At 36.4% G+C, this 26570-nt stretch overlaps 2 protein-coding genes across 7 annotated transcripts in view; one reads left to right on the top strand and one right to left on the bottom strand.

Annotated features, from left to right (window-relative positions):
• The window catches only part of LOC105215663 (RYamide receptor), a 274717-nt gene extending 266372 nt beyond the window's left edge, over nucleotides 1–8345 (top strand). For 5 of the 6 annotated variants that reach the window (XM_054225774.1, XM_054225776.1, XM_054225775.1 and 2 more), the window contains exons 8-9: nucleotides 2555–2646; nucleotides 7557–8345. In XM_054225774.1, the coding sequence (XP_054081749.1) occupies nucleotides 2555–2646; nucleotides 7557–7609 (145 nt within the window). In that variant the 3' untranslated portion in view covers nucleotides 7610–8345. Of the gene's footprint in view, nucleotides 1–2554; nucleotides 2647–7556 lie in introns of those variants that run through there. The other variant, XM_054225779.1, reaches the window with a different exon arrangement.
• Nucleotides 8346–13113: 4768 nt separating this feature from the next.
• On the bottom strand, nucleotides 13114–26067 carry LOC105215692 (neprilysin-2). Its single transcript, XM_011189738.3, has 9 exons — nucleotides 25282–26067; nucleotides 18152–18281; nucleotides 17898–17992; nucleotides 17247–17817; nucleotides 16913–17189; nucleotides 15961–16789; nucleotides 15826–15874; nucleotides 13829–14027; nucleotides 13114–13761 (listed from the first exon to the last, which is right to left on the bottom strand). Exons 1-9 carry the CDS (start codon nucleotides 25358–25360, stop codon nucleotides 13417–13419), a joined length of 2574 nt encoding a protein of 857 aa, XP_011188040.2. The 5' UTR covers nucleotides 25361–26067; the 3' UTR covers nucleotides 13114–13416.
• Between the last annotated feature and the right edge of the window lie 503 nt (nucleotides 26068–26570).

Below are 26570 nucleotides of genomic sequence, written 5' to 3'. Positions count from 1 at the left end.
CATTTTTGAATTTCATCTTATTCTTTCACTTTATAATATATACATAAAGAACCAATGAAGATAGCGAAATAAAACTTTACACAAATACTGATCTGTGGCATCACTTGTGAAAAAAATTGTCGAAATCGGACTATAACTTTTCAATGCCCCGGATATCGAATTTGAAGAACTCAGTGCCCCAAGGTAACTTTTCACCGAAAATTTCGGTAAATCTCTCATATATCTTAATTAAATTCAGAGGAAATATTTTTCTTCTAATAGTGTGTCTCTATACCAGAAAAGGTTAAAATCGGGTCATAACTTCCCTTATATATGAATATATGAGAATACCTAATTATAAGATTTTCAAAAATACGATGAGCTTATTAGCTTATACATCGGTTAATATGTGAAATATAATTATGATAAATATATGGGTCAAAATGTGTGTTATCTTAATAAAAATATAGCAATAAATTGCGAAAGTATAAAATGTTCGGCTGTTCCCGAACTTAGCCTTTCCTTACTTGTTAAATTATAAAACTCATTGAAGCTTGTCTCTCAAATATTTATATTAAATACTTAGGACAGACCACCATCACACTCAGTCCGTCCTTACTTGCTAATGATTAGAACATTTTTAAACTGCTATTATTTCTATAGAAAGCTATTCTCATGTGAATCCTGGCATATTTATTAAAATAATTATTCCTTTATTCTACATTTTTTGTTCACTGCATGCTTATCTCTAAGCTTCTTCACACACATCTATACACATCTATATTTCAGTGAATGAGTCCACAAATGCGTCTATTGTGTCATTGTTGCCATTAAGCTGAAAATTTATGAAAATATTTCAAATTTATCTCAATAATCTTTTCAGCATGTTGCGTACAATACTTTTGAGGCTTTTAATAATATGAAAAGCAAAATTTTCTGATTTTTTATTATTTAAAATAGGCAATGAATGTGATAAATGAACTTTAAATATAAAGAATATTAATATATGGAGAACATATTACTGAAATGGTTCAGTTTGATGGAGATGATAATTTCATACTCCAATGATTTATCATATTGCAGCTTTAACAATGTTTCATTCTACTAAAGGTCTTATTTATCATATTATACAAAACCTATCAGTTGAACAGTCGAAAGAATTTAAACTTTCTGCTCAACTTTAGTGCTGTTTATAAAAGAAACAAAAAATATTTATTACAAATATATATTATGTACTAAGTAGACTCCCAATAGTACCAACTAAACTATCGCTCTAGGCGTTTTGTCGTGGCAAAGTCCGTTTCTATTTCATAGTTTTAATATACGAGAAACCTCGTACCATATGATTATACTCGTACTTCTGTTATTGTTTCAAATTGCCATTATTCTCTAATAATCTTTTCGCATAGCAATTTTAATTTAATAACATTCAGATTATAATTGAGAAATCAATTTTTGCCTTTCGCACAGCTACTCAATTAACTGGCAGCTGCTAGACATTATTTTTGCTGTTCATAAGACTTGGTAAGATTAACTGATTGCTATTTTATCAATAACCACAACCAAACTCCCAGCGTGGACAAATACCCGTAGATTTGCATTCCAATTTCAACTCAATTTGTATTCGATTAAAAATCAATGTAGTAAAATATGATATTTCTTTTGAATGGTAAATCGATCTAAATTAGTGTTTTAATCGAGTAAGTATTGGTTAATTAATCAATTAACTCTTGTGCGAAGAAATTAGAAGTTTCTGCATATTTTTATTCTATAAAAGAGGTTAAAGACCGACTGTATTTTACTGAACGGTTGGGTTCCGTTCATAAAATTCAAATATCTGAGTTATGATAAGTCTTTCATTTGGTTATGCATTCAAATACCTTTTTACTCACTTCAATTATTCGGATAGTTTATAACTCAATGATATTTACATTAGGGTATAAAATTCAAATATTGACATCGCTATGGTCCTTGGTTTATATTTTGGTCAAACGAAGAATATTGAGTTAAATAATATCGCAATGTTATTTGAAACTTCTATAGATAAATTGTAGTTTGGGTTTTATTTATTCAGAGATTTGTCTACGTTCTAAAATGTATCAATATTCATAGACAGACTTTTTCATAGCATAGGATATCGTTAAAGCCAACCGCAAAAGCTGTAGAACAGTAAACCACGGTTATGATCATTCCATTTAGTTATATGGCTTTTTAAATATTTTCATTGTAAATTTTCTAGATTGGCTTAATAATATTTTTTCTAAATAATAGAACTATTTATGTTGCATCTTTAAAAAAAACTTTTTTCTACTTAAGGTATAATTAATTTATTACGCTGCACTGCATGTCTCCCCCCTTACTCCTCCACCTTATCCTGAAGTATTAAAGAAAACCAATTGTTTTGTTAGTGGTCTGTTCTCACATACGTTAGTTTGAGCATATGTGTGTGTGGGTGTGAAATGCAAGTTGTTCGATTCAATTGAACAATTTCGTTGTTCATTAGCGTTTTAGATATTTTACGACTTTAATGAAAATACTTTCTAATTTATAATTTTTTTTCACTACTCTCATATAGGCACGGACGACACAATCCACTTGCAACGGGTAAACACATCAACCACATACATCAGCACCCGGAGAAAACTCCGAACGAATTCTATGCAAATGGTGAGTATCTAACCATTGGACTAACTAATTGAGTGGAATGAAAACCATAATATTCGAGGTACACTGCACAATATATACCCATAGTAGTGGATATGGAAAATATAAAGATATGTTATTATTCACAAATAGTTTGTTGACAAATTATAGTATCGGTCAGAATATTTTTTGAGAAACAAAAATGTCTTTGAAAGTACGGCGAAAAAACATTAAAGGAGATCCCATTAAGATCCCATAGATAAACTCTTCCAAAAGTCTATTATAATATTTAAGTGCGTTAGCTTTGGTATAGCATTTTCAAAAGATAGTGTCAATTTACTGAAAAAATTATAACGCTCGGATAGATTATTCTACTTCTTCTTCTTCTTGACTGGCGTAGACACCGCTTACGCGGTTATAGCCGAGTCCAAAACAGCGTGCCACGCATCTCTCCTTCTGGCAGTTTGGCGCCAATTGGTTATTCCAAGCGAAGCCAGGTCCCTCTCCACCTGGTCCTTCCATCGGAGTGGAGGTCTCCCTCTTCCTCTGCTTCCACCAGCGGGTACTGCATCGAATACTTTCAGAGCTGGAGCACCTTCATCCATTCGAACAACATGTCCTAGCCAGCGTAGCCGCTGTTTTTTTATTCGCTGGACTATGTCTATGTCGTCGAATAACACATACAGCTCATCGTTCCATCGTCTGCGGTATTCGCCGTTGCCAATGTTTAAGGGACCATAAATCTACCGCAAAACCTTTCTCTCGAAAACTCCTAGTGCCGTCTCATCGGATGTTGACATCGTCCACGCTTCTGCACCGTAAAGTAGGACGGGAATGATGAGAGACTTGTAGAGTTTGGTTTTTGTTCGTCGAGAGAGGACTTTACTTTTCAATTGCCTACTTAGTCCATAGTAGCACCTGTTGGCAAGAGTGATTCTGCGTTGAATTTCCAGGCTGACATTGTTATTGCTGTTAATGCTGGTTCCCAGGTAGACGAAATTATCTACAACTTCAAAGTTATGACTGTCAACAGTGACGTGGGAGCCAAGACGCGAATGCGCTGACTGTTTGTTTGACGACAGCAGATATTTCGTCTTGTCCTCGTTCACCACCAGACCCATACGTTTCGCTTCCTTATCCAGTCTGGAGAAAGCAGAACTAACGGCGCGGGTGTTGTTTCCAATGATATCGATATCATCGGCGTACGCCAGTAGCTGTACACTCTTATAGAAGATTGTACCTTCTCTGTTTAGCTCTGCAGCTCGTATTATTTTCTCCAGCATCAGGTTAAACAAATCACACGAGAGTGAGTCACCTTGTCTGAAACCTCGTCTGGTATCGAACGGCTCGGAGAGGTCCTTCCCGATCCTGACGGAGCTTTTGGTGTTGCTCAACGTCAGCTTACACAGCCGTATTAGTTTTGCGGGGATACCAAATTCAGACATCGCGGCATAAAGGCAGCTCTTTTTCGTGCTGTCGAAAGCAGCTTTAAAGTCGACAAAGAGATGGTGTGTGTCGATCCTATTTTCACGGGGCTTCTCCAAAATTTGGCGCATGGTGAATATCTGGTCCGTTGTTGATTTTCCAGGTCTAAAGCCACACTGATAAGGTCCAATCAGTTTGTTGACGGTGGGCTTTAGTCTTTCACACAATACGCTCGACAGAACCTTATACGCGATGTTGAGGAGGCTTATCCCACGGTAATTGGCGCAAATTGTGGGGTCTCCCTTTTTGTGTATTGGGCAGAGTACACTGAGATTCCAATCGTCAGGCATGCTTTCTTCCGACCATATTCTGCAAAGAAGCTGATGCAAGCACCTTATCAGCTCTTCGCCGCCGTATTTGAATAGCTCGGCCGGTAATCCATCGGCACCCGCCGCCTTATTGTTCTTCAAGCGGGTAATTGCTATTCGAATTTCTTCACGGTCGGGCAATGGAACATCTGCTCCATCGTCGTCGATTGGGGAATCGGGTTCGCCATCTCCTGGTGTTGTACTTTCACTGCCATTCAGCAGGCTGGAGAAGTGTTCCCTCCACAAACTCAGTATACTCTGGTCATCAATAACTAGATCACCTCTGGGGGTCCTACAGGAGTGCGCTCCGGTCTTGAAACCTTCAGTTAGTCGCCGGATCTTTTCGTAAAATTTTCGAGCATTACCCCTGTCGGCCAGCTTGTCAAGCTCTTCATACTCACGCATTTCGGCCTCTTTCTTTTTTTGTCTGCAAATGCGTCTCGCTTCCCTCTTCAGCTCTCGGTATCTTTCCCATCCCGCTAGTGTTGCGGTCGATCGCAACATTGCGAGGTAGGCAGTCTGTTTTCTCTCCACTGCGAGACGACAATCCTCATCATACCAGCTGTTTTTTTTGACTTTTCCGAAAACCAATGGTTTCGGTTGCAGCTGTACGTAAGGAGTTTGATATGCCGTCCCACAACTCCCTTATACCGAGATGCTGATGAGTGCTCTCAGAGAGCAGGAGTGCAAGTCGAGTAGAAAATCGTTCGGCTGTCGGTTGTGATTGCAGCTTCTCGATGTCGAACCTTCCTTGTGTTTGTTGACGTGTACGCTTTTCTACACAGAGTCGGGTGCGTATCTTAGCTGCTACAAGATAGTGGTCCGAGTCGATGTTGGGACCACGAAGCGTACGCACATCAAAAACACTGGAGACATGTCGTCCATCTATCACAACATGATCGATCTGGTTGCGAGTGATTCGATCCGGGGACAGCCAAGTAGCTTGATGGATTTTCTTATGCTGGAATCTAGTACTACAGACGACCATATTTCGGGCCCCAGCGAAGTCGATCAGCTTCAGGCCGTTTGGCGATGTTTCGTCATGGAGGCTGAATTTTCCAACTGTTGTGCCAAAAACTCCTTTACCCACCCTAGCGTTAAAATCGCCAAGCACGATTTTGACATCGTGGCGAGGGCAGCACTCATAGGTGCGTTCTAGGCGCTCATAGAAAACATCTTTGATCACATCGTCCTTCTCTTCCGTTGGGGCGTAGGCGCAAATCAGCGATATGTTGAAGAACCTCGCTTTGATGTGGATTGTGGCAAGACGTTCATCCACCGGGGTGAATTCCAGGACTCGGCGACGGAGTCTCTCTCCCACCACGAATCCCACACCGAATTTGCGCTCCTTTATATGGCCGCTGTAGTAGATGTCACAAGGACCCACCTTCTTCCGTCTTTGTCCCGTCCATCGCATGTTTTGGATTGCGGTGATGTCAGCCTTTACTCTTACGAGGACATCAACCAGCTGGGCAGAGGCACCTTCCCAATTAAGGGTCCGGACATTCCAGATGCATGCCCTTATTTCGTAGTCCTTTAAACGTTTGCAGTGGGGTCTATCATCCGAGGCTGTTTCTTCCTTTTCATTTGGGGGTGTTTTTATGTGGTGGGTCCCAAACCCTACGCACAACCGCATAAGCGGGTTTCGCCTTCTCACTTCAGCTCGCCTCCAAACGGATGTCTGTTGGCTACCCAGAGGATACTTGGTCTAAGACCGGAAGTCGTGAGCTGCTTGAGCCACATGTAAAAGAATCGTTCCTGGCCACTCCCAAGTGAATGACAGTCAGAAACTTTCCTCACTTACGTGAACTTCTACATATGACTCCATCCTCCTATAGATTATTATTAATTCATTATTACGAACTCTACAATGAGGATATGGGACATTATAATTTAGAAGCAGATGTAGCTGATCGATAATTGTTTAGAAAACTTACATCCAAGGAGCGTAAATTTGTCCCTTAAAACACTTAATGGTTCACATCCCGCAACTGGGAGACGTTCGAAAAAAACTTGTATCAGTCCTCGAATCTAAACTGAAACGAAAATCTCCTACGACTTAAGCTGTACAGGAAACATATTTCGGTACACGCAGAAGAAAAGAAGGCGTTGTTTAGGCGTTGGTCGTCATAATCGTTCTATCAGATCAACAATCGAGCGTCTAGTGGAAAAATTTGAATCCACAGGCAAAGTACAAAACACTTCCGTGCCAGTGAGCCAAAGAAATGTCCGTAGTGTCGAGAATATTGCATCAATTAGGAAGACCAAATCAGTCTCCCACACTTCATTCTCAAACATTGGGCACCTCTGTGCCGTCGTTGTTTCATAGTTTGCGAAAAAAATCTTGGCCATCCTTACAAATCAAGTTTGGTGCACATGTTATCTCACGAAATGGCCCAGTCAATTAGCCTCCTCGGTCGTGAGATTTGACGCCGTTAGATTATTTCCTTTGGGGCTACGTTAAGTCTAAGGTCTATGCTAACAAGCCGGCGCGACGGTTGATGTACGAATATCGAACGATTTATGCTTGAAAACCGTCGAAAACTGGGTTCAGTGTCTGGACTTTTGCACCCGTGTCCGTGGTGGCCATGCAAATAAAATCGAGTTTCATACTTAATGGCATCGAATGTACTTTCACAGAAATTAAGAATTTCATTGATATCTCAAACCGTTTTTTCCCAAATTAAAATAATTGCAGTGTTCTTATTGAAAGCCTCTCCATTATATTTTAAGTTCACATATGCCCTTTTACATTTCTGCGCTTTACATTTCCTACAGGGTATTATAAGCCAAATTCCCGCACGATCATGCCTAAAAGTATGCAATGTCAGCTGTATTAGCAATAAAAGAATCGAGTCGGCTCTAAAATAAATTAAGGCCAAAGTAACAATGGCAAAGTTTTCATTTGCATTTCACAGATGTTTGTGGATTTGACACAGTTTACACACGCACGCCTACAGAACATACATTTAGAAGTATATTTTATTATACACAAGCCCACATGCAACATTTAACAACAACACACATTTATTCCAACTATTTCGCATTGTGTTGGTATTCTAAATTTTCGCCGACGCATAACTTTTGACATGTTTTCGGCATTTAAACTTAGCACTAACATTTAGCGTGTTCTCATTGCAGAGTCAATTTTCATGTGCGGAGGCCACAGTGTTGCGGTAGTGCCAGCCCCATAGATGTAGCCAGTCGCATCTCACCGCACCGCCCACGGGAGCGAACCTACAGCCGCCCATTAGCACGGCACACTTCGTGTGAGGGACATTTTCAATCAGAAGACACACACACACATACGTACAATGATTGGCTCGGCTCAGTCGCAGAGGTGCAACAGCAGGCAGGCAGTTTGGCGGCATATGGAGAATTGTAAGCCGATTTACAATTTAATTTTGCAGTTCAACAACACACGTGCTTACATATACATACGTACATACACACATAGGAGTGTGTGCTTTTTTGTAAAGGTATTTCCTACGCACATTATATTGACGTATGTGTGTTCATAGATAAACGCGAAAACAGAAACACTTTTAGATAGTAAATAAATAAAAAAGCATTAAATGCGTAAAAGCCGTTATTTAGCGTGAAAGCAAAGCAAAAGCTTAGCCTTTAAGTTACCAGCATTGCTATTACTGTTAAGCAGAAAATGAAATTTTACCAAAGGATATCCCGAAGGCGTTTGTGCTTTTCGTAAACCAAATTTGTGCGCATTTACACACTTATGCATATTTATGTATGTGAAGTTTGTGAAACGATATTAATCTGAATGTAAACGAGTATGTTTGTGTGCTTGAATAATGCTTTAAAGCTCTCAAATTAAAATTTTTCAAAGGCTTACATGGAATTACTACAGATGTAGCCAGTACTATTAAGATAAATATTTGCTAGTCTTATGGAAACCAAAAATATTTACTTGTACTTATTCAAATAGGTGTAGTGTTGAAATGATAAGAAATAACTGTACTGTTGCTTATGTCTATAAAGCGAAATTTATGTAAATATATGTCTCTATGCACACCCACTTTACTTTTATAAACAACTATGTATACGAGAACCTTATTGAAATCTAAATCTGTGTACATAATTATGAAATTACGTAATTAAATGTAAATGTGAGCAAGGCATACAATTATGAAGTAATAATTTAGTCAATTTTGAATATTATGTAATAAATGTAAACTGAAAGCAAAATTGTGAATTTTATTTGATGAAATTTCTAGCATTATCAAAGTTATACCCTTTAGCCGTAAGTCCACTGCTATGTCTGTGGATTCCAAAGAGATCTAACGGTTGTTGCTCGGAATGTTGTCCGCAGTTAGGTCATCGAAGCGAGAGCTTTCCAATGCCGAGTAGCCGAATACTTCATGCAGGTTATGATCCAAGCGGTATTTTAAGAAGCCAATTTGCGGATACTTGGGCATAGTTCTCGAAAAACCGGCGTAAGAACACTTTCGATGGGAGTAATGTAAGACCTGTCGCCTACGAGCGGTCCATCCTGAGTAACGCTAAATAATTTTCGGCCTTCAGGACTCAAAACACAGCCTTTTAAACTCCTTATGGACTATTGACCCTTAATTGACATGGACAACGAATTGAATTGTCTTTTGGATTTGGTTTGAACCCTGACACTCCTCAGAAATGACTGGTGGATTAACGCCAGGACTGCCTCCGTCCCGTTAAAACCCTGGCAGGCCTCAGAGTACATTCCTCTCTCGTCATCATTAAATTGATGTTGTTGATTTAGGTGAAGAAGGCTCACTCTCTGCGCTGGTCGGCTCTGAACGAAGTGAAACACTTCTTAAACACGATTTTTGGGTTAACATTTCAATCTTTCAGCGATTTCTCGTATGTTTATAAAACGATGGCACTTTAAGGTTCTCTTTATTTTCGGAAAAACGAAAAAATCACACGTAGCTATGTCTAGTGAATACATTATTGTTTTTGGTCAAGAAATCAAGAACGAACAACGAAGTGTACACTGTTAAGAAAAAAATTACCGAGCTCATAAGAACACGTCTAACCTTAGCGGCTGCTACAGATAAAGTAAGCAATGGAAAACATTTTAGTTGAAAGCATTTTTTTTACAATTGGACTCTCCGAGCCTGTGAAATTTTAAATTTTACAATTTCCGATTTGTACGTCAAGTTTTGAAGTATATAAATTTTCAAGATTTTTCACCATTCGAAAAATTAATCAAAGTATTGGCAGCATCCTTAGATTTGCTTGGAAACAGACAAAAGTATTTCTCAGGAAACATCAAGAAAATAAAATAATACATAGGGTATCCTATTATCTACATATATACATACGAGCAGTAATGCGAGTAAAATATTTATCACATTTCCTTTACATCAACGGCGACTGTGCAAGTGTTGACGGCTATTATTGTAGGGTTGTTCGTAAAGGTGAGTAAAAGATTGAAATAAAAACTCCCTTCTACTTTTAAATGCCGCCACACTCTTGCTTAAAGTAAATATTTGTCAACTTAACACTTTTGGAACAACTTTTTTAATTTGAATAGAACTCAAAAAAGAAGGAGGAATCAATACAACACGACAAAACCCAAGGCACACAAGAGGAGTATGAAAATTGTATTCATTCGGATATTGCTCATATACCCATGTACATATAAACACAAGTGCTATGGTAAGTATGTGCACACTTCACACGTTTACTCGCATTCAAAAGTCAAAAACTTTTGAAATTTTTGGATAATTTTCAACAAGTTTCCACTTGAGTAAGCAAAGTCTTGTAATAGAAAGGACTATCGAGGCAGAAAGCTTATTTACCTATAAATATACAATACACGTGCGTACACATACTGTGAATGTTTTTATCAGTCACATACTGATGATACCGTGTGGGAAAAATTACAGTTATTGGACAAAATTCAATTCAAGTGATATTAATATATACAATTACATACTATACTTATCTATTTCTTTAAAACATCATAACTAATGAGTTTTAGTGTAGAAATCAAGATTAACAAAGCTTAAAATATATATTATTCAATATCAAAGCCCTAGTTACTTTTTATGGATGTAACTATTCTCATCGAACTAAAGCTAGAAACAGGTATCAATACCTCAGCTTCCTACATGGTGTTTAGGTATTCATATCAGCATATCACTCTAAAAAGCACACATTCAAAAATATTGTATGAATAAATAAAGCAAGTACAGGGTAAAGATTAATGAAATGTGATATCCGAAAACTGACATGTGGAGCAGGATTTACAGGTAAGAGGAGTAACATCTTGACAAAATGTAAATAAAAATCTCAAACCTCTTCAAAGAAGATATTTACATAAAGCAACAACAAGCCAACCCATTTCAGGTAAATAAAGTTGTATACACCACTGTTACGCTTAATATATGCTTTAAATACAAACCTTCTTCTAATTTCCGTAAAAAGCAATGACAAATTAAATAAGTTTCTTATATAAAATGTTTCGAAGTATATTTGGCTTAAAAGCAAAGTTTTCATGACAATACTTATAAGGCAAACCAAATATTTCTCAATAGGATACCAATAAGTGTGGGGTGGGAATATAAGCGCGCACGCCATTTCCCAATCATTCATGCGCAACTAAAAGGGCAATCCTTTCAATTCACTTTAAATATTCAAACTCACTGTGAATGTTGCAAATTGATTGTGTAGTTGATGGAGCATATCAAGATAAGAGTTGTGGCGTGTCATACATATGTGTATGCTTATTGTTGATGAAATTTAATGCCTAATTATACGAACAGGGAGACAGGCGGATAGATGGATACCTATCGCAAAATCAATATAATATCCTAATAACTAACAAATAGCAAGAAAATGGCAGCCACTAATGGTTAACAAAATTTTAACTTCCTTTTTTCACATGAAAACTCATATCAAATTTCGAATGTACTGGGGTGGCTCTAGTATCGTGAATATTTGTCTTTGGAGCGTTTTTTAAGTCCCCAAAAATAACCTGCCAGCATTCCTGCGCCCCATTTTCCTTGATAGTGCTTCTCGGTTAGGGAAATGTCCTGATGAAACATCTTGCCTTGTTCGTCACTCACAGCACCCAAATTTGCAGGACCCAAATTGGCAGATGAGAGTCGAGCATATGTATCTTTAAGCACATATTACACCAAAATAATTATAAGTTCATTTATTAAGACTTTGTAGATTTAATTTAACTTTAATTTTTGCCTCGCTAAGTCCAGAATCCTGATTTACTCATAGATTATAGACTTTAGCAATGGCAGTTCGTCACCATACATGATGACACCATGTGTATATTCGACCGAATAGACCACGTCCAGCACGTAGTAAAGAAAATATCCCCCTTCAACTAAGGACTTAGAGCAATCAATTACGCCAGTTACCAGTCGAAATGCTGGAACGAGTCATCGAAAATTTGCTCACCAGATGGACCATTTGAGATGTCGCCGCGTTCAAAATTTGAAATAGATATATATCTTTAAAAAATAAATGCTAAAGAATGGTCTTTATAAATAAACATTCCCCATTAAATTTGTATTTTCTGTGTTTTTTCTTAAAAGCAAGCTCGGTATTGATTACCCTTCATATGTATTGTTAATAACCACCAAAAATCCTCACAAAGTTCGTGTGACAAGACATTTTGTGGTTATATGCACATATTTTGGGATCATTTTTGTAAATAAATGCTAAAGAATGGTCTTTATAAATAAACATTCCCCATTAAATTTGTATTTTCTGTGTTTTTTCTTAAAAGCAAGCTCGGTATTGATTACCCTTCATATGTATTGTTAATAACCACCAAAAATCATCACAAAGTTCGTGTGACAAGACATTTTGTGGTTATATGCACATATTTTGGGATCATTTTTGTAGACGTTGACAAGTCTTTTCATCGTTATCTCTGGAATATAACTTATACACATTTACAGTTCCGAATCGCAACGCGAAATTAATCTGCTACTATAAACTTATCTGTTTTTGCTTTCATTTACCACGTCTGCACAGTACTTACATACATATTTCAATAACATGCGTTTAAGCGTATTCCATCTACATCAATGTAACAGCTCCAATCTCTTCCTTACATGTGGATATTGTCATTAATGCAATATTGTTGGAATGTTTCGGAAACCGAAGCGATTATTTGTCAAACAGTTGACAAGGGTTAATGACTATTAATATTTGTTCGACTTGTCACTTGAGTAAAACCCTCGAAAATTATTTCTTGCGTTGCACGCAATGTTTCACCAAAACAATTTGTGTATTGTTCCTAATAAGGACGTACTTTCGTGTGTAGTTGTATATGAATAGAGTTGATGACAGTCCGTTTGATAAATGAATCTGGAGAATATTAGTGCTTGCAAATGCAAATAATAAAAGTACTTTTCATGCTGTAAGGCTCTAATCTAATCCTCTCTATAAACACGAAACCTTGTTTTAAAGGATATTTCAAAATGAAATATATTAAAATTACAATTTTACGGTTTTTGGTAAAAATTGTTAACTTACTTTGCCTCCCCAGCAAGGCTAGCTTTTTAATTCTCATTAAAGAAAACTAAAAAAAACTTTGAATTTAATTTTTTTGGTTTTATTTACAATGTGAAATATAAAATATACATATGTAAGCATTATCATTAAGTCAGTACACGTTTAATAAAAATATGCATATATTAATGTTAATATTTAAAATTATCTCGATTATACAGCGGAAATGTGAATAAGCAATTACATACGAAAGAGTTATAAATCTTTTTATAAATACTTGTAAAAAAATCACCTTGATTTATAAATCACCTCAACAGACCACAATGTATAGGTAAAGGCCAACTTCTTGCCTTTCATTTACAATTTTCTTACTCGAATTAAAAATATTGAAATTTGAGCAAATTTATTTTTATTATCACTTAACATATTAGAACTATTTATTATTAATTACGTATCAATTGTTTCTAATTAGTATACTAACTACAACTCATTCACCTCCTGTACCTATTATCAATACTCACCACAGGCGACACTTCTTCTCAAACGGATTCATGCCAGTGCCGCGTTTACATTTGAAAGTATGCGCAAACTCTTCTGAATTGGAGAGCACACCCTTCAAACGTATCTTCCCGGGACAATGAGAGTCTTCGAGCGCATATCGCGATGCAGCCGGTGTATATGTTTCACACCACAGATTGCCGAATGAAATGAAAAATAACTGTTCGTTCGTGTATTTCTCCAATCCTGGCAATTTCATATGCTCTACGCCCGTTTCCTTCACGTACATACGATAGGCGTGAAAGGCCTCACGCATTCCACCGTTATCGGCAATATTTTCACCCAGTGTCAGCTCACCGTCGATCTAGGAATAATTTGAAGTTTGAGTTACAACTGCACATGCGAATATATAATGTGTATTTTTCACTCACATATTCTTCAATATCAGGCAGATAGTAACGACTGTATTGGTCCACAAAGCATTCGGTGCGATTGATATACTCCTTGATGGTCTCATTCGACCACCATTGTAACATGTTGCCATTCTTGTCGAACATTCGTCCACTGTCGTCGAACCCATGTGTTAGTTCATGGCCCAAAATTGTGCCGACAGAGCCGTAATTCAGCGCTCTATTTTAAGCATAACGAATGTTGAGAATAATGATCTAGGGAGGCCTACTTTGCATTTTTGTGCCCTGTGCTGGTGCTTGCAGAAATTATCTAGTGCAGCAAGTGATATGGAAATGAAAATCTAGCCAAAATAAACATGTTATTAAATATTGTAAATTTATTAATTAAGTTAAAAAATAATTCATAATAAAACAAACAAAAACTCACAGCAGAGCAATATTTCGAGTATCGGACCAAATAATTTTTTCTGGTGATTGAGCCTTAAATAAAAAAATGCCTTTTTTTTAGGTTAAATCGTAAAATTTGCCTTCTAATTTCAAAAAAGAGTTTTCAGTACACTATTTTTAATTATAGTATGTAAGATATGGATATGGATATAAGTATATACTAAAAATATGGACATAATTCACTTAAAAAAATACTTGTCTGATTTCAACTACACTTATATTAAAATTTATTGAACTGAACAGTTTTAATTTTGCATCTAATCAAATTCAAAGACAAAAAATGGCAAATTATACTACTAATTTTAATTTAAACATGACAAAACTCATTTAATCACACTCATAGTCATACCTAGTTTTCAAAAATTTAGACATTATTTTTCAAAATATAAAATTAATATATATATCTATACTACTATTATAAAGAGAAAAGATTTGTATGTATGTTTGTAATGAAAATACTCAAAAAGTAAAGTTTCCCCAATGGAAAGCTACATTTACCCCGAGTAACATAGGCTATATTTATTGCCAGAATCTCAACTTTCTGGAAATAGTTGCCAGGTGAGGGTATCAAAAAGACTCCGTGAAGGAGAATCTTAATGTGAAACTGAAAATCGCCTTGCAAGTCATTCTCTTCGCATCGCAACCGCATGCCAGAGAGTCGAGTAAAGAACACTCGCAGCTGCTTGCTGAACAAAATTTCAAAACCACCCAAGTACGCGCTTGAGGGCCGAGTATGGAGCGTGTGGAGCGGCTTGAAGAACAAAATATTATAAATATACAAGCTCGCACTTGGGCGTCGAGCTCTGAGCATTCCCAACGCCTTCATAATCATAGAGAAAGACAACGGACAACAAAGACTAGAGGTCGGTATCAAGTTTTAACTCATTATAAATAAAATGTAATATAATTTCGTGTTTGAATTTTCCTCATTTTTTAAAATGAACCCACGAAAGAAACTGGAAAGTACATACATATATATGGGAGAGTATGTATAAGTGTGTAAAAACTTATAAATTTTGAAATTTATGTTTATATTTCATGTACCATACAATGGTTTGGATATAACAAAATAGAATATTTAGATTTAGTTGTGTAAATTACTGACTAATCAAAAACTATGTTTTTAATTATTTTTTATGAACTTTTCTGTGCTTCGGTTTCAATTTATTACGAGAATATTAAAGCTTTGAAGAAATATTAATATTTCGCAATAAAAATACATCAAATAAAATTTGTTGTGCTGTTAAAATAAAAAATTTCTTTAGATCTGAATATATTGGGCACATATGTATGAATATGAGAATCCTTTCGGATTTCTTCTCGGTATTTATTTTAATTAAATGTTGTTGTGTAGATATATATGTAGTTTGGAATTTCTATGAACTTGTGATTGTCTATATATGTAAACATATAACTATACAAGTACATGCAGTAAAACAATATATAACAATGAAAATCAAAACCAAAATTAGAAATTCGAAATTATCAGCATAAGAATATAAATCATATAAATTGCATAGCTTTGAAGTGCCGAGTGCTGAAGCAAACGTGCTACTGTGATATTTACTCACTCCATGCCGAGGTCATAGAAAGGATACTGCAGTATAGCAATGGGTATTGCTGCAGAGCATAGCCAAATAGAGAGAACAATGAAATAAATGAAACTACATGCAAATAAATAAACACCACAAGAAGAATGCACGCACTTATCGTGTTCGATTGGAAAGTGTGAAAGGCATTGACATTCGATGGTGCCGTCGCCCAGCCGAACGGTTCTGGTCTATAGAGATTGTCCAATTTATCTTGCATCTGCCAACGCAGCACACCAATCATATTCTCCAAGTGCATACTCTCGTTCACCTGCACGCCCACATAGTGTGCATTCAGCGCCGTTGCATTGCGCAACCAATCCGGAAAGCCAATAAAACTTTTCATGGATGCCGATTTCTGCAGTGTCTCATGTTTGGTCTCCTCGTCCATCCAAGAGGTGCGACGCACAAGCATATCGAAAGCATGTCGGATATCACTCAACATACGCTCCACCTTGGGCAATTTCTGGCGCACGAAGTCATCGTCAGCCAGCACATAGCTCACAGCCATGCCCATCAGGCTGTTGACGCCATGCGCGCAATATAGTGAACGCGGTGAACTGCCCTCGGTGCCAACTATTAAGCGCATATATTCGGAGTGTAGCAGCCGCATATCGCTGGTCGTGTGCAATATCAGCTCCTCGACAACACTTAGCCAAAGGTAGAATTCGATATTTGTTGGCGGCGCCTCTGCCAGAAACTCAACGAGGTTTTGCAGGTAGACGATATCCGCATGGCTGGTTATGATAGTCAACTCGCTGATATTGAAATGTTGTGTATGATTGGCTTCCTCCATCATAACCTGGAGATATGTTTCCCAGCTGAGTATTGTCTTGGGGGCAGTTAGTTTGTCGGTGCGATTTTGCAAATCCGCGACGGATATGTAAACGATATCCTCAATAGGGTTTGTCACAGTTTTCGTCAAGTTTTCAGCGTCATCTTTCACCTACAATCAAATGATAGATAAGTTACTAAAAACGTTTAGAAACAGTGGGGCAATCTGAACACGAAGAGTCTTGGTATTATTTAACTAATTGAATTAAGGTAATTAATAAACAATTACACACACCCTGTACAACTTTTTCGCGAACTTCACAGCCTGTATAGCCATTTCGGCTATGGCGTCGTCGGTCGATTCCACCTCCGCGTTGGGATTTAGGTATAAAACGTATAATTCAACCATTTTCTTGATATATGCCACGTAAGTCATCAATCCGGAGGAGGTGTGCTTCTGGGATTCCTCTATTTCATCCTCCAACTCTTCACTGTCGTCATCATCCTCTTCGTGATAGGCGATTGCTTTCCGTTTGATTTTATTCAATAATTTATGCATGTCGTCTTTGTTGCTGTAAATTTCTCAAGTTAGTATAAATATTTTAATTTATGTGTTATACATAACTTACAAAGGCAACGATGAATCCGTTTCGGGCGTGCCCAGAGCTATGCGATTAATTGTACGATTTACCGGATCGGGGAATATATCAAATCCAACCACCAAATCCATGCCTAAATTCTTTTTAATTAGCACCAAGCTGCGCAACCAATTGAATTTCGCGTCTTCGCCATACTTCCGCATCACTTCCTCCGGCAGTGTCACATTAAAACCGCTCGGCAAAAGTGGTAACTCAAACTTCCGGAGGAAATGTATCAGCGGCTCTAGTTCACGCTTATCCAACAATTCCGTATCCATGCAAGCGCGGTACATTATTTTCGACTTCCCCACAGCAGCGGGTTCCTCCCCACTAATATTCGTTTGCAGGAAGGAGCGTAGCGTGCGCATAATTTTCGCTTGTCGCTCACGAAACCAGTCATTTGATGTGGCCGAATCGGGTTTGGGATGATCGTCCGCCCAACGGCCACAAGTGAATTTATAAAAGTCCTCACAGGGATCAGTCTCTTCGTCCATTGAGTAAATGAGGCCGGCCGCTGTGCGGAGACACTCCTTGCTGCTACACACTTCTGGCTGTGTGCGACCTTTAGGGGAGAGAGAGAGAAGTTGTTACTGAATGGTCTTTAGGGTTAGGAAAAATACATAATATACATATTATACTTACGCCTTATACATACGACTATTATAGCTATGACTAAAATGATTATCAAAAGTATGAGCAAACCAATCAAGGTCTTCTGGTAATATTTCCGTCGAAACCTGAAAATAACAGCAATCAAAAATATATTTCCCTGGATTATTCACAAGAATTGTGAACTATAATCAATTCAAATGAAATTGTCAAAACGATTAAAGTGCAATCAATTTTGTGGTCAAGCAAGAGGGCAGTGAATAATCTACATATTTTGGTGCGCTTACTTCGATTGCACACCGACGAACGTAGCATCGTAAGGTGAGCGCTTCCCTAACGCGGTGGTGGAGCCATTAGCACCCGGCAAATATGAAGTATCGTCTACAGCTGAGCCAGTGCTGTGTATACTAAGGTTACCTGGAATGCAGTGAATTATTTATAATTACAATAAAAATATTGACACAGAAAGTAGGTCTGATAATTGTAGATGAAGGCAATATTTGGATTTTTGACGTTTCGAAATACACCATTTAACCCTTCTTTCCAATTAGTTTGGTTAACAAAAAGTTCAAAATTGTATATAGGAACTGAAAGCAAGACAATGCGTCAAGGAATCTCAATCCGAATAACACAATTTTGAACTCTTTTGTGAACTTAAATTATGTTGAAGTCAAGAGTATTGAAAACGCATATATATACGAGTATATATTTAACAAGTCTCTCTTAGATTTTATATCTATTACATATAATAATTAAAAAAACAATTAAGGAACAGCTAAATTCAGGTGTAACCGATTATATCATACTCTCGCAATTTAATTATTTAATTTTATTAATATAACACCCAATTTGACCCAAATATTCGTCTATATATGGTATAAAGTCCATTGAAAGTTGGAAACCCTAATATTAGGTATATGAGAGCTAGGATAAGTTATTTTTAGCAAGGAGACATATTATTGGAAAAAACTATTCCCTTGAATTTCTTCAAAATATCTGAGGAACTTACTTGTATTTTCGGCAAAAAGTTTATTAGAAGCACTGAGGTCCTCATGTTCGATATATATAGCCTCAAAAACTTATGGTCCGATTTCGGCGTTTTTTAGAATGGGGCTGTCACACTATAAACGTAGTATTTGTGCAAAGTTATTTTCCGATAACCTCACTAGTGCTTACTTTATATATTGTAAAGTAAACCATGGAGGTTGACTTCACAGTAGGAAGTAGGCGTGGATGTGAACCGATTTTCATAGCATAATGATATGGATACCAGGAAATATTTTGAAAGGAATTTCATTATTGAAATTGATCGAATAGTTTCAGAGATATGATTTTTGACCCATAAGTGGGTGCAGCCACGCCCATTTAAAAGTTTGTACACTAATTTGAGTGCAGCCCTTCCGTACATTCTTTATAATGAAATTTAAGGTTTCTGGTGTTTTCCCTTACTGAATTAAAGCATCTTTAGTAATTTTCTACATAACATTTGTATGGGAGGTAGGCGTGGTTATAATCCGATTTACTAAATTTCTTTTAGACTGTATAAGACAGTGCTTAAAATAAACGACTGTGGAAAGTTTCCTTGATAAAGCGTGAGTATTTAACGATATATGTACAAAAAACTTAGTAGGGGACGGGGCCACGCCCACATACACAAAAATGAGATCCAATTATGCCGCTTCTGATTCTTTGTATCAAATTATACTTTCATTGCTTTATTTATGGCTTAATTGTGGCACTTTATGTGTTTTCGATTTTCGCCATTTTGTGGGCGTGACAGTGGTCCGATTTCGCCCATCTTCGAAAGGAACCTTCCTATATTTTTACTCAAGTTACAACTCCACTCGTCACCCTGATCACTTTGGTATATATAACTCTATATCTAACTCGATTAGTTTAGGGTGATACATACAACGACTATGTGAACAAAACTATTATACTCTCTTATCAACTTTGTTGCGAGAGTATAATAAGTCGTAGCACTTTTCTTTAGCATATGAGTTTTCTTCAGAAGTGAATATAATGATTTCGGCATATTGACATTTCACCTCCATGGTCTGTGACAACCCCTTAAAATCATAGATAAGTGATTCAAGCATTCACAGCCTGTTCGTTCCAATAAGTATATGAATAACAGCAATTTTAACCAACAGAAATAATAATAATTGTAATTATAATTAATTAAATATTATAAGGTCTTTGATAACTACTAACATTTAGAAAACCTTTCTTGATATTGTATGATCAATTTTGAACCAAAAGCCAAATAGTGCAACATGTTGCGGGAGCATAAAAACCGTCAACTTTCATGTCTACAAAAAGCAATCAATAAAAGCATTTCAAGCCAAATCATATATATTTATAATTTGCATTTACGTATATTAACATGATAGTGCATAAAAATAAAACGATTAATTGCATTTGACACGATTTTCACACGAGTAACCAACACATGCCGATTCCGAAGGAAATTTGTTGTCTGCTTCCGACCATTTTGAATAAATATAAAGCATATGCGTGCCTTTGAACAGTTATGAAATCACAGTGTATTTGTAATGCCCAACACACTCATATACATACATATATACATACCGGAAAGGAAAGACGAATGGCTAATGACCATTAGCACAGGACATGTCACAGTCATGTCATTGTCTGTCGCATAATATAGCGCTCAAACAAATGCACAGCTATTTGCGGTGGAGCGGACATTGCCACCAAAGTGAGTAGGAAGTGTATAGGACCGTTAAATGATTGTTCACATCTTGATAAAATCGAAGCACAACATTTGCTGTCATTAAATAGTTGTGCTATTTACATGATTCGCTCGATTGCTACTGTGTCAACGCCTGCTGCCATGCTCCTCTGTGTACATATGGATACACATGCAAACATACAATGTACAATTCATCGTATTGTTCGTAGTTCGTTCCTCCATGGTTCATTTGTATGCGTGGACATTTGCGTTTAGAGCTTTGGCGCACAGTCAACAGCCGTGTGTATTAGAGGCTTTTACGGCTTGATCCTGTGACTATTAATATGACAGGACATTATGTGCACATACATACACACTCATATAATAAGTGTTTTTGTAAATAGTACAATGTCCTGTCGTTTGATAATTTACAGTGGCAAACATTAAATTCATGCACTGGACACATAGAGACAATAACTTTGAATATAGAAAATGGAATGAAAATCCATATATGATTTTTATACGAAAAGCGATTTAGCAATTCTTAGTATATTATTCCTAATATTTAGAAATCTATTAGAACTAGATCGTATGTTATCTTTAAGATATTTTCAGTGGCCAAAATCTTTGCTTTTGAAGGATCTACTGTTTGGAATACATATGAATATTTTCGATGGATTAAGGTTTTTGAAGAAACAACTTTTTCTTTATTGCTCGCTACTGTATGCGCATTTTATGATATATATTTTTAAGTTCAATGCTCCGTGCTAAAACTTAGCGTGCCTAATATTCATAATTGATTGTGTTTTTTGTTTCATAAATATGGGTTTATTCTCACACTCGATACTTAATTTAACTTCTGTGCCTTTGAAATAACGTATATATCGTAAGTGCAACTGTTGATAATTTTAAAATTTAAATTTAATTAAGACAATATCCAAATTAATATTACACTTGTCCTTTTCCTCATTCTATATTACTCCGCCGTAACAGATGACATAACTTATTCAAATAACTAGGAAAACTATTTTTGAATACTTTCGCTTTTGTTTATTTGCGTAAGAGATGTATTTTGGAACTAGCTACAATTTTACTGTGGCATGAAAGTATTACATATACATTGTTATTGGCATATACCGAATGAATTGATGATTAAATAATTTTTACAACTATTCTTTGTTTTTGCAGCAAAGGGGAACACCACATTGGAGCCATTTAGTCAATGGAGTCCCTGTTTAGTATAGTCTACAACGTCCTTTTTCACCAAACAAAGCCCAGTTCCCATTTTGATCGTAGCGTTTTCCATTAGCATGTGTAGGAATGAACTTGTAAACTGCTTATTGAGATCCTAGGATAAATCATGAGGTGATTCTATTACTGTTGTTGATGAGGAACGACCTCCTTTTTTATTGGTTGACTCGGGGATTGTAGCACCAGAAGTCATCAGAGAATTCGCGAAATCAAATAGAAGTTTAGTGAGTGGAGTGCGTTTTAGTTTTGGTTGAAGTACATTCAAATAATTGCGATAAAGTAGACAGAAGTTAAAGCAAATGTACACTTCCTTGAACGGTGGTTTACTATATTTGATTGCATCAGAATGTTTGAAAGTTCTACTTCTCCCATGTGTTTATTGTAGCCGTTGTTGCAGCAAGCCTAGAAATGTCTAAATCCTTTTTTTTGTGCGTTCTCACGTCTGCGTTTTCCAATTGTTTCGTCTCCCATATAAGATGATAAGCACACATAAAAATTAAATTGTGATTGATTTCACATTTTTTTCAATTCAGAAGGAACCCTTGGCTTTTCAAACCTATTTCATGACACAAATCAATCAGTATGATTGAGCTTTGCGGACAAACCCATTTTAATAGGGACAATTTTATATCACCGGGAAAAAACAGAATTCTAATATAGCGTCTTTTTAAAATTTTAGAATTTTCACCTGTAAGATGGAATCCTGTTTCCAAGAACTGTCTGTAATTTCAAATGCCTTTGATTATCATTATCTTAGAGATTTAAGAAACATTTTTTAATGCTATTGTATTATTTTTGTTCTTTCATTGTGTGACGAATCATATCTATTCACAAATTACTTCCAAAAGTCCTATTTCAATGCTCTCTGCGCTTTCAACAATGTGGCTAACATCACTGAAACATCTCCACTGTTTTCATAATTCTGTTTTGAACGCATAACATAAATTTGTATTACTACTATGGCCCAACGTTGCCTACATGCAACTTGTGGCATTCAAAAAATCTTCACTTAATACACAAACGACTTACAAACAAACTTGTTTTCCAACAAATATTACTCAATAAATTTCGAACAAAAATGCATACCCATTTTTCTATTGAATTAAATTTTTATAATAATTTAATCGATTATAACAAAAGTTTGCAAATTACCGTTCACAAATTATCAACGACGTTAATGCAGTATGTTAAAAAAAAACTATAAGAATAACGGTAAAGAATGTTGTTAACTGTGTCTGGATATGGATTTTCATTTTTAATATATTAACCTATAATTAGGCACTTAAATTAACTTTGGCTTCATATTATCAAACTGGTGAAATTGCTCACAGGCAACGTCAGGGTCGAACGGGCTAAGTAGTCCAAAGATATCTCATTTCTTGCTGTTTTTATCGCCGCTATAAGGGACTCCCGATCATCGAATTGACTGCCTGACTCATAAACCTTGCGGGACATTCACCCCCAAAGGTTTTCCATTATATTATGGTCAGGAGAATAGGGTGGACCACTTTAACAAACTCATATTTAGAGCTGTAATCACAGATTTTACTACCTTTGTGGTGTGGATCAGTACATTATCCTGTTGATATGTCCAGGGAAATGGTTCAAAAATATTACAAAATGGCGGAAATGCAGAATCGAGTATTTGTTTGTAACAAAATGCAATAAGTTTTGATGTTTGAAACTGTAGCTTAATTGATCCATAATGAGATACCAAGCAACCACAGCCCAAACCATCACACCCCCTTCGCGATTATGGTGACGGGCTAGAAAACGTTCCTCTTACCTAAGGTCATGGAATTAATAATTATTGTCGTCGGGACCGTCGAAATTTTCACGACCTTCCGTTCCGCATTTAAAGGTTTTTTGGCCACCGAATGATCACAATTTTGTATTATACTTCTTACAGTGGAAACACGGGCACTGGACCAACTTTTTGACTTTATTTTTGCTGCAGAGTCAATCGAATTGGAACTTTTTTTTTTTAAATATGCCGCATTTCCGCTTCCGTGGCCGCCTTTTTTGAAGTCGACATTTGCATTTTTATTAATTTTGGAAGCAATAACTCGTGCATAAAGGCCGCAAGTGCTTCAACTTTGGGCTTTTCGACTTCTAAAAGTGCATCTGCTGGTCTCATATTCACTAATCACAGTTCGTACTTAAGTTGTGCCCAAATAAAATCTTAGCTAAGCATTGTTGTTGACTGAGTAGTCTTTGCGTTTCACAGTCGATGCTTATTTTCTATAAAACTCTATTATGATATATGGCAACACAATGGAAAACATTTGTTTACAAATACCATCTGACAAATTGAAATTATTGTTGATGAAAAATAACTTTGCGACGAATAAATTTTGAATCTGGGAAATGGATGGAAACAACAAAAGGACACCGAATTTCACCGCAAGCGAGTGGGGGCAGCTATTGCAACTCGCAGGAAAGCATATAACCGTCATTGAATGCAAGAAATTCCAAAATTTTTTTCAGCAAATAATTTTTATTTTATTTTTTTGACAAATAAGTCAATATTCAAAACAAAAATCAGCTGTTACTTAAGCATTGCTTAAGTCTCCAATTTTCAGTACTTAAGCAGAACTTAAGTATGAACTGTAAAACGCAATATTTCTGTTTTATCTTAAGCACAACCAAAGCACTGACTGTGAAACCGGGCATAAAAATGCCTGTTATCGTTCCAAAATGTTCTGAAGTACCACAAATAATAATTTTATTCATTTCGCAATACAATATGTACCTATCCAAGTGACGCAAAATTTAAAGCACATTTCTTTACTTGTTCGTTAAATCCCCCTTATAAACCAAATTATGAATGGTATTTTTCACAGCGTTGCAACGCGTTGGTTCAAAATAGACTGATCTTTAAAACAAAGCTTAAATTAAGCTTCTATGTCTAAATTCAGAGATATGGGCTCGTATCTTAAAAATTAAATGTGTACCTATTAAAGTGAATCGGGGTGTACCTAATTTTAAGATTTTCAAACTTTGTGAGCTTTTTACCGTATGTATCAATTATATTGTGAGATATCTTAGTAAAATTAAGTATAATTTTGGATTTATGTAGCTTGGTGGCGATAATGAGTGAAATCTGTCCAAAATTTTCCGAAACACACACATATTCCATATATAAGTAATTTCAGGATTCTAGTGGACTTTATCGGAATTTTTATACCGAATATTTATATGAGAAAAATTGTCTGCTATCTTAGATAAATAAAATAACCTGAACTTAGTCGTTCCTTACTGGTTAGATGTGAGAAAACTTGTATTTGTAACTTAAAAAGTAATTATTTTGTAATCTCTTCAAAAATATTAGATTATTTATTCATTTAAAATATGTTACTCTCTACTAACGTCTTATGTGAATATAGTTATTATAACACTCTATTCCTTAGAGTGAAAATCAACACTGACGAAGGCAGTGACGTCTTTGCGATTATAATTCGATTAGCTTACCTGTTGCTGGTCGTGCATTATTTCTCACGAATCCGTTGTTTGTTGTCCAAATGCGGTGATTCTCATAGGTGGTGTCCATATCTTAGCCGCAAAGTGCATATCCCAGTCAAGGTCTCACAAGTGCAAGAATGTAACAATAACACAATTACTATTCTGGCATTTAACACATTCCGCCTGTTGGTCAGTATAAATACCGAAAGTAAGACGACTTCAACACGCTTTACAAATCTGGCGCTAAATTCGGTTATACGCCATTGTCACGCAGCTCAGCACGAAAGTGAAAACACATTTGTTTTTAGTCGGACAAATGAGAGCAATGCGAACTACCAAAAAGTCTACAAGGCCGTGAAGCCTAAACACGTAATAGACGCATTCAGTTCATTGTTGATTTGCTGCAGACGACGCGTGCTAGCGAAATTATTAAAAGCCATAAAAGCCGACATTTTTTATATTTTTATACTTTAATTATCGCCACTTCTATAAAAGTCCTTAACGGCTTTTAATCGTTGTCTCCGTATAATATAGGTTAAAATCACATTAAATTATATTTATTGATTTTGCCATTTATATAGGCCACAAAGTCATTTGTTTACTTCAGCTTTTGGCCTGTGCCGTTAGTGAGCGAAAGCGCTAGACGGTAGACATTATAACAAGTAGACAACCTTGCTGACAATCAGCAACGTACTGAAACACCTAAACACGTTTGGCTAGACAGTCTGCAATTGAACAGATTCACCGAGGGTCCTGGCAACGCGCCGAGCTCGACGAGTGCCGGCGCGAATTTAAGCGAAGCACCAGTCGGTCGGGCGTATTTATGAACAACAACTGTCACTACGGTTAGCGTGGTGGCGCTAATGATGATGTGTTGGGTGCGGTGGTTGCGGCACGCGTTCGACACCTGTTTCTAACTCTGAGAAGGAGGCGATTTGATTGGAACGTACATATATGTATGTATAGTTTCACCCACCTCAGTAGTTACCATTTGCATTGTGGGGGGTGTGAAAAAGCAAGCAAATCAGTTCATTCATTATTCCATATCTATCTGCTCGCTGGCATGCAAATGTGACCGGCAATCATGATAATTACAAGAAAATATAAACAAACACTTGCGCACATATCAAAAGCAAATACACATTTCATACGTGCTCATATAGCAATAAGCGTGGATCTATTTACGAGGGCTGTTTGATATGTGACGGGTAATATTTTTGTCGGCAAAATATGGAAAATATTTCTTAGTTTTATTTGAAAATTTTGCTTTTTATGTTTCGTAAAATAGCTGCTGATGT

This window comes from Zeugodacus cucurbitae, chromosome 2, assembly GCF_028554725.1.
Source record: "Zeugodacus cucurbitae isolate PBARC_wt_2022May chromosome 2, idZeuCucr1.2, whole genome shotgun sequence".
NCBI lineage: Eukaryota > Metazoa > Arthropoda > Insecta > Diptera > Tephritidae > Zeugodacus > Zeugodacus cucurbitae.
Note: the sequence above shows the minus strand (reverse complement) of the source record. Positions and strands in the feature narration are given on the sequence as shown.